Source organism: Sorex fumeus, unplaced genomic scaffold (assembly GCF_029834395.1).
Source record: "Sorex fumeus unplaced genomic scaffold, SorFum_2.1 ptg000002l, whole genome shotgun sequence".
Lineage (NCBI taxonomy): Eukaryota > Metazoa > Chordata > Mammalia > Eulipotyphla > Soricidae > Sorex > Sorex fumeus.
In genome coordinates this window covers 70,410,536-70,430,536 of record NW_026606059.1, presented here as the reverse complement: position 1 = coordinate 70,430,536, position 20,001 = coordinate 70,410,536, and the positions used below count along the sequence as shown (strand labels likewise).

At 39.7% G+C, this 20,001-nt stretch overlaps 1 protein-coding gene across 1 annotated transcript in view; it reads right to left on the bottom strand.

The window, feature by feature from the left end:
- The window catches only part of LOC130041370 (succinate--CoA ligase [ADP/GDP-forming] subunit alpha, mitochondrial-like), a 73,626-nt gene extending 54,655 nt beyond the window's left edge, over positions 1–18,971 (bottom strand). Inside the window, 1 exon segment of the mRNA XM_056133534.1 lies at positions 18,617–18,971. Within this exon segment, the coding sequence (XP_055989509.1) occupies positions 18,617–18,971 (355 nt within the window).
- Positions 18,972–20,001: the final 1,030 nt, after the last annotated feature.

Sequence of the window (20,001 nt, the reverse complement as noted above, 5' to 3'; positions counted from 1 at the left end):
GCATTCAATAATCTTTCCAGGGCTCATGGCACCATATGGGATTCCAGAAGGGAACTCAGGTCAGCCTCAGCTGATGTAGTTACCCTTCCTGCTGTGCTATTCCTCTGATCCCTTTTAATTATTAAAAAGAACAAGAACAAGAACAAAAAACAACCAAATAAACAAAAAAAACTTGATTTATTACTTTAAATCTGTGGAAGAAAGTTCCTATCATCTAATTAAAACTGTGAAAATGAAGTCATATCTGATGAACTATTATCACAAATTACTTGGACTATTCACTACAAGATACTGTTGAGTTACAGATGAATATCTATTTAATTTTTAAAAAGATATACACTTTTGGCACACATACGCTGTCCAAGTACATATGTCACTCGCATCTACCTTATTGACATATGTACTTTTACCTGTGATGTATTCAATATGCCAAACAAAGTAGCAACAAGTCTCAAAATGAAGACATTACAGGGCCCGCTCGAGCAAATCGATGAACAATGGGAGGACAGTCTTTATATTTTCATATCTAATGCCAGGATGTGTATTGGGGTTCCTGCAACCTTTGAAGAAGAACACATTATCTTAGTGCAAGTTACTTTTTCGTTCTTCCCTCCATTTCCTTCCACAAAATTTTAAATAAAAACCCTGTTTTTACTTTACAAATATATGAATACTGTTAGAAAATTAACTGAAAACTCAATTTCCTTTCAGAAAGGCAGAGATTACTTTGCCTTTGATTTAGATTAGATCTAACCTTGTAAGAACTACAAGTCTGCTCAGACTTGGTCTTTTAACTGGCCTCCCTTCCTTTGAAATTTTTTAGATTAAAATTTAGATTCACCAGTGAAAAATCTCAGTTCATGGTTATTAATTGGTGGTAACATCCATTGCCTTGTCACGGAACAGCTCAATCACCTTGCATCTGCAAAGCTTTTCATTTTTCATGACTCTTGCTCTTCAAACAACCCTGACAGAAAGTGTGACATTATAATCATTACATTGTGAAGAAACAAAAAAGAGAGAGAAAAGTTGTGATCTCTAACCCAGGGCATTACAGAAGGGGGTAGAATAAACATCATTTTCCTACCAGTAGGTATGAACACTTTCCACAATGAGTGCCAGTTAATGACTCATATCACAAAGGAGAGAGCAGAGTCAGAAAAAAATTAAGGACTAATATGTCTTACACTCAAAATAAAAATGATTCAAAATCAAGTAAACTATACAACCAAATTCATATGTATATATTCACTTTTATATACATACATGAGTATAATTATCATGTCAATGTCTACATCTTTGCATACAACTGTATGTGTGTTTAGTGTTAGTTCACTTTGAAATTATAGTTGAGTAATTATATAATCAAATATAAGCTTGTGAGCAAATAAAATATTAGACAATTTGCAAGTGTTTATCTGCAGTTAATAGAGCTGATCATTATGATTTTCTGTAGCATGTATGCTTAAGTGGGTTTAAGTATATGTTTTATACACTTTCTGCTAATATTTAATATTTCTTATACACATTTAGATAGATAGGTGTAGTTTTGGAGTCATGTCTGGACTAGGAAGGTCACTTCTGGCTGTGTTTGGTAAACTATGTGGAGCTTGCATCAAATCCCCAATCTTCCCATATGGAAAACATGTGTCAGGCTATGAAACCATCTTTCTGAAAACCCTTAATGATAATTTGTGTATTATTACTTTAATATTTTTCTTGTTATAAATATTACTTAATGGTAATTATCATTATTTATTCTTTTTATCTTGGTTCCTTGATATATAAGAATAAGCAATTGCATTTTTATTTATGAAGTAATTTGATATTCTATATTATATTACTGGTAGCATGATCATATTTAATCTTCAACATGACACGTGGTAAGAGAATTCCTTGCTTTGTCTCTAATTCAGAGGCTACATAATTGATGTTGCAGGTAAAGAGCTGAATATGGAGAAACCCAGGTCGATTGCAGAAATCTTTGGCAATTTAATGTACTTCAGAGGATTGTTTCTTCTACATTTTTGTGAGCTAACCCCAGAAGTATTTAAAGACAGACCATTTGTCAACATAATAACTCAGATTTATCTTATGCCAATGTTGAAGTGGTAGAAAACAATTTTTTTCATAATTTATACTGAGAAGTTGTTTATGTGATATATCTCATATTTCAGATTGGGAGAGGAAATCCAAGCGAGGGATGGATGCAGGATTTCTTTCCCAATGATGAGTTCCACAACAGTTTAGTTATAAAAGCCACAATATGAACTTACTATTTCTCAGGGGCAGACAACATTCTGTTAAAATACATATGGTTTTTCTAAGGTTAGTAAGACCTGCTGCTTCAGTTATTCATTTAGTATACATTTACTCATGCCTTCTTGTCTTTCAATTCTGTCATTTTGAAAAACAGACTTAAACACATCCAAAACACAGTTTATGATATGTGAAATTTAAACATATAGCATCAAAGTGTGATTCTAAGTCTAACTGATGAAAATACATTATCTGAGAAATAATCTATTGTACTATTGGCAAAGATGTTATTCCGTGATTACTTAGAAATCATTTATTCTTTTCATATACCGTTAGCCCCAAAGTGGATTTATTCCTGCACTTGTGGGTGCTTGGAAAGTGTAGGAAAGATTTGCATATGAAACTCAAACGCTTCAGAAGTTAAATTTACTGTACAATATAAGTAGATGCGCCAGTTCTCTGCTCAACATTCAGGTCTCTCCTTTTACATCTGTACAATATCACCCGGCCTGTTTCTTGATGCCTGGTCCAGATTGTGATACCCTAGACTAATCTTTGCCCTCAGACCGTCTTCTGCATATGATGATGTAGTCTTTCACTTCATGGTTCTTTGTCCAGTGTATACTTGTTCTTTTTTCTTTTTTAATTTTATAGAATCACCATGAGATAGTTACAAGTTTTCATGTTTAGGTTACAATCACACAATGATGAAACACCCATCCCTCCACCAGTGCACATTCCCACCATCAATATCCCTGGTATACCCCCCCCCCCTTTTCCTGCCTCCATGGCAGAGATAATTCCCCATAATCCCTCTCTACTTTTGGGCATTATGTTTTGCAATAAAAACCCTAAGAGGCTATCATATTTGGTCCTTTATCTACTTTCTCCACATATCTCCCATCCCAACCGATTCATCCAGCTATCTTTTTCTTAGTGATCCCTTCTATATTCCAGCTGCCTTCTCCCAATTTTTCATGAGGCAGACTTCCAGCAATGGAGCAATCTATCTGTCCCGTGTATCTACTATTCTTAGGTGTCAGCCTCATTTTATGTTGTTTTATACTCCACAAATGAGTGCAGTCCTTCTATGTATGTCCCTCTCTTTCTGACTCATTTTAATTAGCATGATATTCTTCATGTCTGTCCATTTATAAGCAAAGTTTATGATTTAATCTCTCCTGACAGCTACATAGTATTCCATTGTGTAGATCTACCAAGTTTCTTTAACCAGTCATCTGTTCTAGGGTACTTGGGTTGTTTTCAGATTTTGGCTATTGTGAACAGTGCCGCAATGAACATATAGGTACAGATATCATGTCTACTCACTATTGGACAATGAGTAACTTAAAAAGGAAATCAAAGAGGAAATCAAAGGATTCCTGGAAACAAACAAAAATGAGGATACACATTCCCAAAACCTATGGGACAAAAAACTTATGGCAAAAGCTGTGTTAAGAGGAAAGTTTATAGGTCTACAAGCATTTCTCAGGAAGGAGGAGCGAGCCCACACAAGTAACCTAACCTCACAGCTTAAGAGCTTGGAGGATGACCAACAAAAGAAGCCCAATCCGAACAGGAAGAAGGAAATAATAAAATTTGGAGCAGATATTAACGAGATGGAAACCCAAAAAGCAATCCGAAAGATCAATGAAACCAAGAGCTTGTTCTTAGAGAAAATAAACAAGATCGATAAGCCTTTAGCAAAACTCATACAGTGTATACTTTTTCTAGTGTGAAATATTCCTTGTAATACATTAACCTGCATCTCCTTGCTGGGGATTCCTGCTCTGTAGCTAGTTGCTGGGCCTTTTCTTCTTGTACTCTAGTACAATACTATTCCCATCTCTGTTTCTTTGGTTTCTTGAGTCGCTGGCCAAAGTTTTTTGCCCATGGGTGAGGAACGGCATCGGTGTCCATCTGGCTGGGCATAGTTGAGAGGACAAAGAGAGGAAATTTCTTGGCTGGGGATAAGGGGGTTGGGGGTGGTCCTTTTCTCCTTTTATCTACTGCTATCTTCCATCCTCAGCTATCCCACTTCCTACATGGGATATAGCTGTTGAGTGGGTGAGATTTAAATTGACCAATTAAATTAACTACTCTATCTGGTGCTTTTACCTTCCACTTACATACACTGTAGCAATATGAAGAACAATTTTAACTCTGCCTAAATTAGGGATCATTTTTCTAGATAAAAGTGAGAATGCACACAACACACACACACACAATTGTTTTCTGGTTATATATGCCCAATATTAGTGTTATGCAAAGTTACAGAAAATTTAAAATAATGTTGTGCATAATTCTTGCTTCTTTTCTTTCAACTTTTGTGTTTTGTTCTATATTCAGGTTTTAGGGACCGTTTGTAATTTCAAGACTGAATATACATACAAAAATGTTGAATTGACAGAAACATGAAGGATAATTCAAATTTTTTTCTCTTGTTTGTTTTGGGGACTGAACTACACTGGGCTGTGATCATGTTTTGCTACTTCTAGCAGGCTCAGGGGACCACATGAAATGCTGAGGATTGTGTAAGGCAAACACCCTATTTCCAATACTATCAATCAGGCACCTGGGTTAGGTACATTTTCTTTCTTAAGTACAACAGCGAAGTGCCAACAATATCATTACATTTAATAGAAAAGACATGCTATCTAATATGTCAGCTTAACATTATCCTACTACATGAAAGATTTAAATTCTCAGAATTGTTTTCAAAATGTCACCTAATAAGATTGTGTATATATATTGCTCATTGTAAAGTGATTTTGCCTTTGGGGTTTTAATGTAGCTATAGGCAAGTATTTTACCACAATTTATAAAAGCAGCCAAGAAAATAGTGAACTATGGTTTTAATATGACTACATGAAATTGACCAATTTTGACTAAACTTAGAAAGTTAAAAATGAACAATAATAAGACAATGGTGGTAGAATAACCCATGTTTTCAAAACTTAGCATAAGTACAAAGTACAAAGTTATAGATTTTTTCTAGCTGTTTTACATCCAATTTACATGATCCTTTTATCACATAAGCAGTTCTTAGGAAAATCTTAGACATAGCAACTATCAGCATTTTGAAAAACCAATACACTAAATATTTCCCATTTTTTCATTAGCTAAGTCAAACTCCAAATATCTTTAGAAATGATTTAGCATTTTTCCTAGTCTGACCTCAATTAAACTTTTCAAACTTCTTTCCAAAATCACACAGCTGAACAATACCTAATCTCAAAAACTTCACTGCACCATTTAAAACTTCCGTATTTAACATTTCCTTCATCTCAAATTTTTGCAAAGTGAAACAAAAAAAGCCTTGATGTCATTTTATGTAAAATTACAGTTTCACTGTCTCATCATTTAGGAACCATTTCTCTTGGTCATCACATTATTTTGTATCTTTCCTTTGTAAAATCTATGTAAAAGTATGTATATTATATATGTATGTAGTTCCTTTGGACTATGCTGTGACTTAAAATATATTTTTTATTCATATTTTAATACATGTCCCTTTAGCTGAGGATGCAACTCCACTGGTAAACTTGTGTAAGGTCCTTGGTTCAATTTAGCACCACCAAAATATGGAGGAGGAGGCATGCAGATGTAAAACATGCATTTTAAAAGCATTTCTCTATCAAAATTTGCCTATGGTCATCTACTTATTTAGACTTGTTCATTAATTTAACAAAAACTTATAATGTTTTAAATGGACACTTTTTTATTTTGGAGACACATCCAGTTGTACTCGAGTATTCTTGACTCTACAGTCAGATATTACTTCTGGAGGGCTCCGGGGACCATATGGAATCCCAGAAAATGAACCCAGATTGGCAGGACGCAAGGCAAGCATTCATACTCTGGTCCTTGCGCACAATAATTTATTGCCACAATTTATGTTTGACACGAAGGTCACATAGCAAACTTGAATCTACAATAGGATTACCGCCCTTGATGTATTTATAGACGTACTTGTAATTCTCATTCTTTTGGTTGTCTTCATGATTTTCCATCAAAATTCAGGGCTGTTCTTCATTGAATGAGTACTGATTTAGAGAACAGTATAGAAATAAGATGAAAATTTTGTACAGAAGCCACCGTGAAGTCACTTAAATGCAGGTAGCAAAAGAGATGTAGGATGGTATTTGCAAGAAGGTGTGTAAAGTTTTATTGCTCATAGAATGAGACAGTGTAGAATGAGTAGGTATGCCTTCCAAATGTGAATTATTTCCTGCAAGAGCAAAGATATGACTCTATAATGGGGGTTTTGTTTGTCTATCTCCTGCAGGCCTCCAAAGAGGAAGCACTCATATTTTCTTGATAGCAAACTTATATTAGGATCAGAAAGGAAAAGGTAAGAGGTGAGTGATAAAAGTTAATCAGAAAAAAAATTGGGTCTGGATTATTTCAATGAGCAAAGAAAGAGCTAGAAAGTGTATCATGCTACTCTATATATTCCCCTAAGTTTCGCAAATGAGAGGATTATATCTTTTCAAGGAAATGGAAAATTTCTGTTTTTTTTTCTTTTAACTGAAACACAGTCAACCAGAAATGGAAAGACGACTTGGTTGGAAGCAATATGTTGTAGTATAGAAATAAAGTGGGAGCATTTGTGGGTTTCTTTAGAAAGGAAGAAACCAATTACAGAAACTATTTCGACAACTCATGAGTTGAAAGATCTTATACTTTGAATAAAAAGTTATCATTGCTTTAGATATCTTGAAGCACAAACCACTGAAATAATATTTAATACATAGTATTTTCTTTCCTCTTATAATTGGATAGCACATAATACGAGCAACCAGGATGACACATTTTAAGTACTGCATTTAGATATATAGGACATAGATATCTTGAGAATTTTCAAAATGTTTTATTGTATTAAATGTTAAATAATTAAGACAGAGAAATATGTGTCACAGAGTTACGAGGCAACTTGCTTAGATTTTTTTTAGTCAGCTATAATTTAAAGCTATCTTTCTATACTGAAAAATGAAAAAGAGCACAAAAAACTTTAAATTATTTTTGAAATATGAATATGTAAAAGTTCTATTAAAAGATAATGTTTCAATAAAACCGTTTACTTTCCACCTCCAGGCAGAAGACAGAGGCCATACTAGTATTCAGTTTTACTTATTTTATATTTTAGCTCTATCAAGCTATATTTGAAGTATAATATTTTTTAGGTCAAGTTGTTAAATGTAGTTATTTTAAATATATAGGTATATTTTGCAAAAAAGTCGACACAATAAGGTCAATATTTATTTTTTTCTCAGACAATTGCAATTTATGCCTGCAATATTAGCTCCTAAAATTTGTTATCTTGGAGGAGAGAGAGAGAGAGAGAGAGAGAGAGAGAGAGAGAGAGAGAGAGAGAGAGAGAGGTGGCGGGGGGAGCACACAAAGGTAAAAACACTTCCCTTACACACATTGCAAAGTAGTATTACTCAGAACCATCTCACACTCACACTTGTTTGAATGTCTGCATGGAAAAAGATTTTGCCAATGAGATAGGACAAGTGTGAAAGTGCTTGGTCTGGTCTACAGTTGATCGCCAACCTCTACATGGTCCTCTAAGTACTACTGCAGAGCAAGCCCTGAGCACTGAGCTTAGAATAATCTCAATCACTACCACTTGTGGCCCAACTTACCCCCACCCCAGTTTTAAAAAATGAAGAAATTAAATATCACAAAGAAAACATATGATGGAAGGCACTAATGAGAATTCTTAGACAAGAAAGCCTTATGCACTATTTGTGGGGATATGCTATAGCCACTATGGCAAATAGTATGCAGATTCTCCAAAGTACTCAAAATAGAATTTACTTTTGGATCCACAGGAAGTAATGCGTGATTACAAGAGACAGCTGCATTTCCACGTTCACTGCAGCATTACTCACAGCAACCAAGATGTGAGAATTCACTAATTATCCTTCAAGAGGTAAATGGATAAAAAAAAGACGTAAGTACATGTGTATACATATATACATAACACTATAATATATATAGTATGTTATATAGAATATATTAACATATATCTTATATGTTTATATATGTATTATAATACATACCATTGGTTAGAGCAATAGCACAGCGGGTAGGGTGTTTGCCTTGCATGTGGCAGACCCAGGTTCGATTCCTCCATCCCTTTCAGAGAGCCCGGCAAGCTACTGAGAGTATCCTACCCACACTGCAGAGCCTGGAAATCTCCCCATGGTGTATTTGATATGCCAAAAAGAGTAACCCAAAGTCTCACAATGGAGATGTTACTGGTGCCTGCTCAAGCAAATAGATGAACAACGGGAGGACAGTGCTATAGTGCAATACATACCATATGTATTATAAACTATAAATACTATATAGATATACTATTAACACTGTTAGATATACTATATATGTATCTATTTTCTATTTATCTATCTCTATAACTAATTTTCTAAACTTCTAAAATGATCCAGTTTTTTTTTTTTTTGAGAGAGAGCATGATTTTTTTGTGTGTATGACTGCCTCATTTGCTAAGGTGATGAAATCAGATGGGTCGTGGGTCGAACACATAATAGAATTTGGAGATGACTGCTGACTAGAGCCATTACCGACTGGATTCCATGGAATACCAAAAGCATGCCTGGCAGTCCACCTACGAGATGGACAGACTTCTTCGTCAAGATCCTGAACAAATGGCTTGATGCTATACATGTTCTTGGAGTGAGGATACACCATTGGGCTACACTAGCACTTGATAGGACTAATGGAGATATTACTGGCACCCATTCAAGCAAATCGATGAGCAACAAGATGACAAGTGATACAAGTAATACAAGTGACTTTAGTCTCACAGCTAACTATTGGGATCCCCTTCCAAAAACCATGAAGACGTTTCTTAAACGCATATTGGCATTTAAACCTCAACTTGTAGTTTTGATGAACTCTATTGTGGTTCATTAACAATGCATCCTTCTATATTTCAAAGGTGGCACTGAGACTTTTTCAAGAAGATTGAAGTAATTGATAGTCTAAAAATTATCTGATAGACAGATATGTCTAGTACTGTTTTTTTGTAGACAATTATAGAGCACAGTAACAGGTAACTTGTTAAAGTAACATGGATTGAAAGTAATATTATTAAAAATCAATTCTATTTTGGTTTGATTTTAAATATTCAATTAAAAATTAGACTGGAATGATAGTATAGTGGGACCCTACCTTGTACACACCTTGTACACACCAACCCAGATTCAATTCCTGCATCCCACATGAATCCCAAGCACTTCCAGGAGTAATTCTTGAGCATAGCCAGATAAGGCCCCAAAAATCAAGGTAAAAAAAATTACTTGTATAGTCAAGGTGACATATTCATTTTATAAATTATAGGTATTGTATTTGAATAATCTGCATGGACAAATAATAATTAATAGTTATTCTGTCACTGTATCACTGTCATCCCGTTATTTGACATTTTACTCGAGCGGGCACCAGTAACGTCTGTATTCCTCTCAGTCCGGAGATTTTAGCAGCCTCTTCTTACTCATCGTTTCCCAATGACTGGATGCTCTTTCAGGGTCAGGGGAATGAGACCTGTTGCCATTACTGGTTTTGACATATCGAATATGCCATGGAGAGCTTGCCAGGCTCTGCTTGTGCAGGTGGGACACTCTCGGTAGCTTGCCTGACTCTCCGAGAGGCATATATTTATATATTTCTCTTTATGGTTTTTTGCCTACTGTCTGAACCCATCAAATATGGTGTGACAATTATGAAAAATGGGTAGAAAGTGTTCTATACTGTGTTGTGTGGCCACTTTGAGGCCACATGGTTCGAAAAACAGCCTGAATCATGGTGGCAGTTGGGTAGTGGAGGTCAGTCGCTGGGGCTGTGTCCCTTGGGGTGGGGAGCGCTTTCACCCACCCCACTCTGGGACACCCCTGCTGAAAACAGCCTGGCACAGAGTACCACTTAAATTCACTTAAACAGTCGTAGTAAATTTACTTATAATATTTCTAGCAATGTCATTTTGTATGAGCACAGTAAGAGATATATTAAGGTTAAAGTTTGGTTCTTCCTGGGGACATCTCACTGTATTTTTCAGACCAAAATCCTCAGGCCAGGTTAGTCTTCCTAACCCAGAAGGGTACTTACTCAGTTACCTTTTTTTTGGGGGGGGGGTCAAGACAGAGTTTGTCCATGACCGTGCTTTTAACTTATAGATAAGTTTCATTGTGCTTGGCCTGGATATTTAAATGCCAGGGTAGCTCAGAGTTTGCCTTGGGTCCATCATTCCCTCGCTGGGACCCTGCTCTTGGAGTGATAGGAACTAAGGGCAACAGAGGCTTAAGTCAAGTAAATATGGATGCCCAGGAGTAAATATTTTGGAGGGGCTGGAGCGATTTCACAGCGGGTAGGACATTTGCCTTGCACGCAGCCGACCTGGATTCAATTCCCAGCATTACATATGGTCCCCTGATCATCGCCAGGAGTGATTCCTGAGTGCAAACCCAGGAGTAACCCCTTAGCATTGCCGGTGTGACCCAAAAAGAAAAAAAAAAGAATTTATAGTCAATCAACTCCCATGTTACATGGCATAGCATAGCATAGCATAAATTGTCTTCCTATGTCTACACAAAAAAAAGGACATTGCTAAATAAACCATACAAATGATACAAAAGAAAGAGAAAAGCAATATAGGACTATTAGTTGTGCCTCAGTTGCATTGTTATAGGAAAGGTTTAATAAACCTTAAGCTCCCTGCAGGAGCAGCAGAAAAAACCAAGTGTTATCCAAAAAGAGGGAACAAATATATTAAATCTCACTCATGTGTAAGATAAAGAGAAATGAAACAAGGGGATACACTATCAAAGGAATCCTGGCCTTGGATTCCAAAATTGAGATTACCAAATAGTGGAGGAAATGGATAGGCAAAAAAGCAAAAGATGGGGGACGGGCACGGAGGCCCAGCTCTGGGCAACAAAGCTGAATGGCTCCAATTCCAAACAGGTACAGCCCGCCCCCAAGGGCCTGGTACCCTCTCTGGGAATGTGTACATAGATCCAGCCCCTAGAAAGCCGGTTTTCAACCCCTGAGCTGCGCGGGACGGGCACGGAGGCCCAGCTCTGGGCAACAAAGCTGAACGGCTCCAATTCCAAACAGGTACAGCCCGCCCCCAAGGGCCTGGGACCCTTTCTGGGCATGCGCACATAGATCCAGCCCCTAGAAAGCCGGTTTTCAACCCCTGAGCTGCGCGGGATGGGCACAGAGGCCCAGCTCTGGGCAACAAAGCTGAATGGCTCCAATTCCAAACTGGAGACGTTCCCAACTCTTCGCCCAGTGCCAGGGACTCTTTCCGGAGCCACAGCTGCTAACGTGGCCGCGAAATATTTTCCCACTACATATGCCATAAGAACCATAAGCTACGTTCTTAGATGGAAATTTCTCTATTTTATCTTAGCCACTAGAAACACAGTAGCCAATAACTCATAAGCCTATCTTAACTCACACTGCATATCAAGCAGAATAGTTACAGTGAACGTGAAGGACTAAACCACACCTCTCACAATGGTAAAGCAACGCAAAAGCCCACCGAACTTTCATATTGAAGAGTCTAGCCCAGATGACACCAACAGTACTGTAGTGTTAGACAACCTCTCTGACAAGGAATTCAGGAGGGAGCTACTTAGGATGATTAGGGAATTAAAAGAAACAATGGAAAGCAATGCCAATAGAAGACAAGAGGATCTGAAGGCAGAAATGAGGAAAATGCAATCAGAAATATCAGACCTGAAAAATCTTGTAGGCGAATTGAAAAGCTCAGTGGAAGGCCTCAGCAGCAGAGTAACAGCTGCTGAGAACAGAGTCAGTGAACTCGAAGATGAAGTTCAGAGACTCTCCAGAAAAGAGCAGAAAATGGAAAAGAGACTCACAATTCGGGAACAGATGGCAAGAGAAGATCGTGATGAAGCCAAGAGGGGTAACATAAGAATTATTGGAGTCCCAGAGGTACAGGAAGAAAACCTTGATGAAGAAGAAACTGTCAAAGACATCATTGCTACAACGTTTCCAGAGCTGAAGAAAACTCGTGACCACATTTAGGAGGCCCGAAGGGTACCAGCTAGAAGAAATCCGAATAAAAATACCCCAAGACACATTCTGATCAAAATGACCAAAACCTTAGACAGAGACAAAATTCTGAAAGCAGCAAGATCGAAGAAAGAAATCTCTTACAAAGGAGCATCCTTAAAATTCACAGCTGATTTTTCTGATGAAACCCTCATGGCCCGAAAAAAGTGGTGGGACATAGTGAAAAAACGCAATGAAATAAATGCTTCTCCAAAAATACTTTACCCAGCGAGACTCTCATTCATAATAGAAGGAACAACACACAGTTTCACAGACAAACAACAGCTCAGGAACTTCATAGACTCAAAACCATGGTTACAAGAACAACTAAATGGGCTAATTTAAGGCAAGAAAGGCCCCTCAAATACACCAAATTTTAACAGAACAATGGGACAAAATCCCATAACAATAATCTCTCTCAATGTCAATGGACTAAACGCACCAATTAAAAGACATAGAGTGGCTGGATGGATTAGAAAATTGAACCCAACATTCTGCTGCCTGCAAGAAACGCATCTCAATAGTCAAAGCAAACACAGACTCAGAGTCAAAGGCTGGAAAACAATCCTACGGGCAAACAGCTCCCATAAAAAAGCTGGGGTAGCCATCCTTATATCAGACCACATCGATTTCAGAGTGAGGAATATCATAAGAGACAGTGAAGGCCATTTCTTATTGATCAAAGAATCTATACAACAGGAAGAACTTACAATAATAAATGTATATGCACCTAATGAGAGACCAGCAAAGTACTTAAAACAACTACTCATAGATTTGGAAAAAGACATCAATAGCAACACAATACTAGTGGGAGACTTCAACACTGTTTTGTCACCTCTTGATAGATCAACCAGACTCAAGCTTAGCAAGGACATACTTCATTTGAGGGAAACAATGGAAGAAAGGGACTTAGTAGATATATACAGGACACTTCACCCACAAAAAGCTGAATACACATTCTTCTCAAGCGTACATGGAACATTCTCCAACATAGATCACATGCTGAGACACAAAACATGCCTCCATAAAATTAAGAAGGTAGAGATTGTATCAACAATCTTCTCAGACCATAATGCGCTGAAATTAGAAGTAAATCACACACAAAAACAGAAAACTAAATCAAACACCTGGAAATTAAACAGTGCACTATTGAACAACCAGTGGATTAGACAGGAAATCAAAGAGGAAATCAAAAGATTCCTAGAAATGAATGAAAATGAGAACACGAGTTGCCAAAACTTATGGGACAAAGCAAAGGCTGTGTTAAGAGGAAAGTTTATAGCTCTACAAGCATTGCTCAGGAAGGAGGAGCAAGCACAAATAAGTAACCTAACCTCACAGCTTAAGAGCTTGGAGAAGGACCAAAAAAAGGAGCACAACGCGAACAGGAGAAAGGAAATAATAAAACTCAGAGCAGAGATTAACGAGATGAAAACCCAAAAAACGATCCGAAAGATCAATGAAACCAAAAGCTGGTTCTTTGAGAAAATTAACAAGATCGATAAGCCTCTAGCAAAACTCACAAAGAAAGGGAGAGAGAAAACCCTAATAAACCGAATCAGAAATGAAAAGGGGGTCATTACAACAGAAACCACAGAAATTCAGAGGATCCTCAGGGAGTACTTTGAGAAGCTTTATGCCATGGAACATCAAAACCTCGAGGAAATGGATAAATTCCTAGACTCCTACCGACTCCCAAGGCTGAACCAAGAAGACCTGGAATACCTGAACAGACCTATCACCATCAAGGAAATTGAAATGGTAATAAAAAGTCTCCCCAAGCACAAATGTCCTGGCCCGGATGGATTCACCAGTGAATTCTTCCAAATCTTTAAAGAGGACTTACTCCCGATGCTCTTTAAGCTTTTCCACGAAATTGAAATATCAAAAACACTTCCGAACAGTTTCTATGAAGCAAATATCACACTGATACCAAAAGCAGACAGAGATACCACAAAGAAAGAGAATTACAGGCCGATATCCCTGATGAACACAGATGCAAAGATCCTCAACAAACTACTAGCAAATAGAATCCAACTACTCATCAAAAAGATCATACACCATGACCAAGTAGGATTCATCCCAGGGATGCAAGGATGGTTTAACATTCGAAAATCAATCAACATAATCCATCATATCAACAAAAGAAAAGATAAAAAGCATATGATTATAGCAATAGATGCAGAGAAAGCATTTGACAAGATCCAGCACCCCTTTATGATGAAAACCCTAGCCAAAATGGGTATAGAGGGGATTTTCCTCAACATAATTAAAGCCATCTACCACAAGCCTACAGCAAGCATCATCCTCAATGGGGAAAAACTGACAGCCTTCCCTCTAAGATCAGGGACGAGACAGGGATGCCCACTCTCTCCACTTCTGTTCAATATAGTACTGGAAGTACTTGCAATAGCGATTAGGCAAGAAAAAGATATTAAGGGCATTCACGTAGGAAAGGAAGAAATCAAGCTCTCACTATTCGCAGATGATATGATACTCTACTTAGAGAACCCAATAACCTCCACCAAAAAACTCCTAGAAACAATAGACTCGTATAGTAAAGTTGCAGGTTATAAAATCAATACCCAAAAGTCCATGGCTTTCCTATACGCAAACAGTGAGAGAGAAGAAAGCAACATGAAAAAAACAATCCCATTCACAATTGTGCCCCAGAAAATCAAGTACCTAGGAATCAGCTTAACTAAGGAAGTAAAGGACCTGTACAAAGAAAACTACAAAACGCTACTTCAGGAAATAAAAGAGGACATGAGGAAATGGAAAGATATCCCCTGCTCATGGGTCGGGAGACTTAACATTGTCAAAATGGCAATACTACCAAAAGCATTGTATAAATTCAATGCAATCCCTATAAGGATACCCATGACATTCTTCAAAGAAATGCAGCAAACACTCCTGAAATTTATATGGAACAATAAGCCCCCACGAATAGCTAAAGCAATTCTTGGGAAAAAGAAAATGGGAGGAATCAAGCTCCCTAACTTCAAACTGTACTACAAAGCAGTAATAATTAAAACAGCATGGTACTGGAACAAAGGCAGAACTGCAGACCAATGGAACAGGGTTGAATACACTGACATCTCCCCTCAATCATATGATCATCTAATCTTTGATAAAGGTGCAAGTAATGTGAAGTGGAGTAAGGAAAGCCTCTTTAATAAATTGTGTTGGCATCATTGGACGGCTACATGCAAAAAAATAGGCACAGAACTCTGCCTAACACCATGTACAAAAGTAAGATCAAAATGGATTAAAGACCTCCACATCAGACCAGAAACCATAAGGTACATTATAGATAAAGTTGGCAAAACCCTCCATGATATTGAAGCTAATGGTATCTTCAAAGATGCCACGCCACTGGCCAAGCAAGTGAAAACAGAGATAGATAAATGGGACTATCTTAAACTAAGAAGCTTCTGCACCTCCAAAGAAACAGTGACCAAAATACAAAGACAGTCTACAGAATGGGAAAGGACATTCGCCGAATACACATTTGATAAGGGGTCGATATCAAGGATATATAAAGTACTGGTTGAACTCCACAAAAAGAAAACATCCAACCCCATCCAAAAATGGGGCAATGAAATGAACAGAAACTTTCTCAAAGAAGACATCCGAATGGCAAAAAAGCACATGAGAAAATGCTCTACATCATTAATCATCAGAGAGATGCAGATCAAAACCACAATGAGATACCATCTCACACCTCAGAGACTGGCCCATATTCAAAAGAACAAAAGCAACTGATGCTGGCATGGATCTGGCGAGAAAGGGACACTCCTTCACTGTTGGTGGGAATGTCCACTGGTTCAGCCCTTCTGGACAACAGTATGGACGATTCTCAAAAAATTAGAAATTGAGCTCCCATTTGACCCAGCAATACCACTCCTGGGAATATATCCCAGAGAGGCAAAAATGTATAGTCGAAGTGACATCTGCACTTGTTTGTTCATTGCAGCACTCTTTACAATAGCCAGAAACTGGAAGAAACCCGAATGCCCAAGAACAGATGACTGGTTAAAGAAACTTTGGTACGTCTACACAATGGAGTATTATGTAGCTGTTAGAAAAGATGAAGTCATGAAATTTACATACAAGTGGTACAATATGGAAAGTATCATGCTAAGCGAAATGAGTCAGAAAGAGAGGGATAGACATAGAAAGATTGCATTCATCTGGGGGATATAAAGTAACAAAGTATGAGATTAATACCCAAGAATAGCTGAGATCAGCACCAGGAGGATTACTCCATAACTTAGAGGCCAGCCGGGTATCCTAGAGGAAAGGGCAGTTCAGATAGAGAAGGGAGCACCAAATAAAGGATGTTTGGATGATCCTCCCAGGAGGGGAGATGCATGTCGAAAGTAGACTATGGACTGAACATGTTTGCCACTCCATGCATCTTTTGCAGACCACAACACCCAAAAGGAGAGAGAGAACACAGGGGATTTCCCTGCCACAGAGGCAGGGGGGGTTGGGGGGATGGGGGTGGAGGGATATTATCCATGGTGGTGAAAAACGGGCACTGGTGGAGGGATGGGTATCTGATCATTGTATAATTGAAACCCAAGCACAAAAAATTGTAAATCTACAACTGTAAAAAATAAAATTAAATTAAAAAAAAAAAAGCAAAAGATGGACTAGAAGTGAAATTAAAAAAGTACGATGAGGGTATTTCTATTTTGATACTAGTGAAACTGTGTTAACTTTGTACATCAAAACAATATGCACTAAATTACAATATAACAAAATGTTTAAGAAAAAATAGACTATATCATGTCAGAGCAATATTATAACAGGTTGGACACTTTACTTGCATGGTGGGTTTGATTTCCACCACTGTAGCACTGTTCTCCCATTGTTCTTCGATTTACTCCAGCAGGCCCAGTAACATCTCCATTGTGAGACTTGTTGTTACTGTGTTTGGCATATTGAATACGTCACAGGTAGCTTGCCAGGCTTTGCTGAGGGGGCGAGATACTCTTGGTAGCTTGCCGGGCTCTCCGAGATGGGTGGAGGAATCGAACCTGGGCCAACTGGGTTGGCCGCATGCAAGGCAAATGCCCTACCACTGTGCTATCACTCCAGCCCAAGGAAACAAAAGGAAAACAAAAATGAGAATTATGTTTACACTCCTCCTTCCTTTGCTGGCATAGTGGGGGGCTAGAAGCCAGACCCTCACAATCCATGCCTGTGCTCAGCCGCAGCCCCAGCCTGCCTTTGTCAGTCTGAGTTTTCCATGTAGCTGACTCCAGTTCCAACCCCCAACTGCTAACAGCCCCTCAGATCCTCTGAACGCTCTCCAGGGGTCACTCCAGAGCAGAACCAGGAGTAGCTGATAACTGTTGGATGTGCCCTTCCCCCACCTCCTCAAAAAAAGGGGGAAAAATTAAAATAGTAACTTTTGTTGGTGCTAAAGTTACTGATATTGCACATTTTACTTACTCATACATTTGGATGCCCCCTCCAAAAAGAAGATTAAAACAATAACTTGTTGGCGCTACAATCACTGATATTGTACATTTTTTCCCACTCATACATTAAATCATGTCAAGGTGCAAGGGTAAAGATACTTTTCTGCACGTGGCTGACCCAGGTTTGAGTCCCCCAGCACCGCAGAGTGACCCGGGAACAACACTCTGTGTTGCAAAAAAAAAAATTAAGGCAGAGGCCAGAGAAATACAGCAGGCAAGACCCTTGCATTGTAAGCAGCCTGCGGGAGGTTCAGTCTCAAGCACCAGCCTGGATTGAGCCCTGACCTCTAGAGCATGACCTGAGCATGACCACCACCACCACCACCACGCCATACACATACCCCATTACCACCATCAAAAAATATTTTAAGATAAAAATAAAAATAAAAATATATATCAAGCCAGAGTTCAGCCTTCAGACTCCTCTGCCACGAGCCCCACGATGAGAGGGTATAGGGTCAGGCCCTACACATATGTCAGGCTTGATGACTTGGGCGAACGTGGTCCAGAAGGTCTGGACAGGTGCGACCTGCCGCCGAGCTTGTAAAAGGAAACCTGGCCCAGCTCCCAGTCCAGGTAAACACCGATGCCATGGGGCCTGCCCACCCTCATCAGGGGACAGCGGCCGCAGAGCTCGGCGCCACTACTGGCCACTGTGCTGCCGCTGCACGACTCAGAGCTTGTTAGAGCCTTGCCACATGCCCACGGCCCACTCGGCCTGGTGGCCACTTGCACCTCCCACGAAGATCACTGACTTCCCATCCGGGGATAAGGCTGCCTGGTGCTGCGGTCCAGATGCCCATCTTCTGAGAAGCACGAGATGATCTTGTGTAGCCCCGCGTGCTGGCTCAGTGGGAGGCTGAGGGTGGGGAGGTGGGTGCGGGGAGAGCACCTGGCCCCGGGCGTCACCATCCTGGCGCTCTGGAGCAACCTGGCCTTCGATGCCAGCACCCTCTGCTCCATTACCTCCACCAGCGGCGCCCTGATTGCCTGCAGGTAGTCTGCCAGGGAGCTGATGCTGACCCCGAACTTGTGCCCCCGGTGCTTCTCCTCCTCTGCCAGCCTGCAGAGCGATCCCTTCTGCTCTCGGTCCAGGGCCTGGCTCAGCATCTCAGCTGCAGCAGCTTTGCCTGCAGTTCACGCCTTGGGTCGTGCAGTGCCCTGGGGAGGCCTCAGGAGAGGTGGCCCTATTGTGCCGGGAGCCCTGCGCAGGGTACACACAACAGTGCCGGGTCTTCCTCACTGGAGAGGCTCAGCTCCCGGGCGTGCTCTTCTTGGGTGCAGGAGCAGTATAGTCTTCACAAGCTCTTCCAGACTTGCCTTGCTCACGCAGAGCTCCCGCTGGCACTGGTGGCAGCAGAGGGGGCAAGGGAATCCCCACTGTGGCTCCTCCCAGAGCCTCTGCAGGCAGCCAAGGCCCGAGTTGTGACTGCATTCCGTGGTGATGGTTCCACGAGGACATCCTCAGATGGGGCAGGTGGCTTCTGCCTGGACCTTGGCCAGAGCTGCGTCCATGGCTCTGGCGTGGAGGGCAGGGAAGCCCAGGCAGGCTGCTGTCGGGGAGGTTAAAGAGGGGGTTTCTTTGTTTTTTTTCCCCGGGAGAGTGGGCCCTGTCTGAAAGCTGCACATTCCTTAGAAGGTCTGGGAGCACAGGGGCCTGGGAGGTCCTGAAGTGAATGTCCACGTGTGTGCAGGGACGCTCAGTGTCTCACAGGAAGCCCTTCCAGAAGGCTCTCTGAAGGTAGTCTCCTAGTGAAACTGTGTTAACTTGGCACATCAAAACAATAAGCACTAAATTAAAATATAACAAAATGTTTAAAAAATAGACTATGTCATGTCAGAGCAATATTGTAACAGGTTGGGCACTTTACTTGCATGGTGGGTTTGATTTCCACCATCACATATAATTCCCTGAGTCTGCCAGGAATGATCCCTGGGCACAGGGCCATGAGTAAGCCTGAACACCATCAGGTGTGTCCCAATGACCAAAATTAATTAACTAATTTAATTAAATAAAAGGTAAGCTTGCCTCACTGAGGATTAATTACACAAAATGACTTTGAAATAATCGTAACTACAAAAAATAAATTCACCTATGAATGAATTTGAAACATAAAATGGATGCTGGAGGAATCAAGCT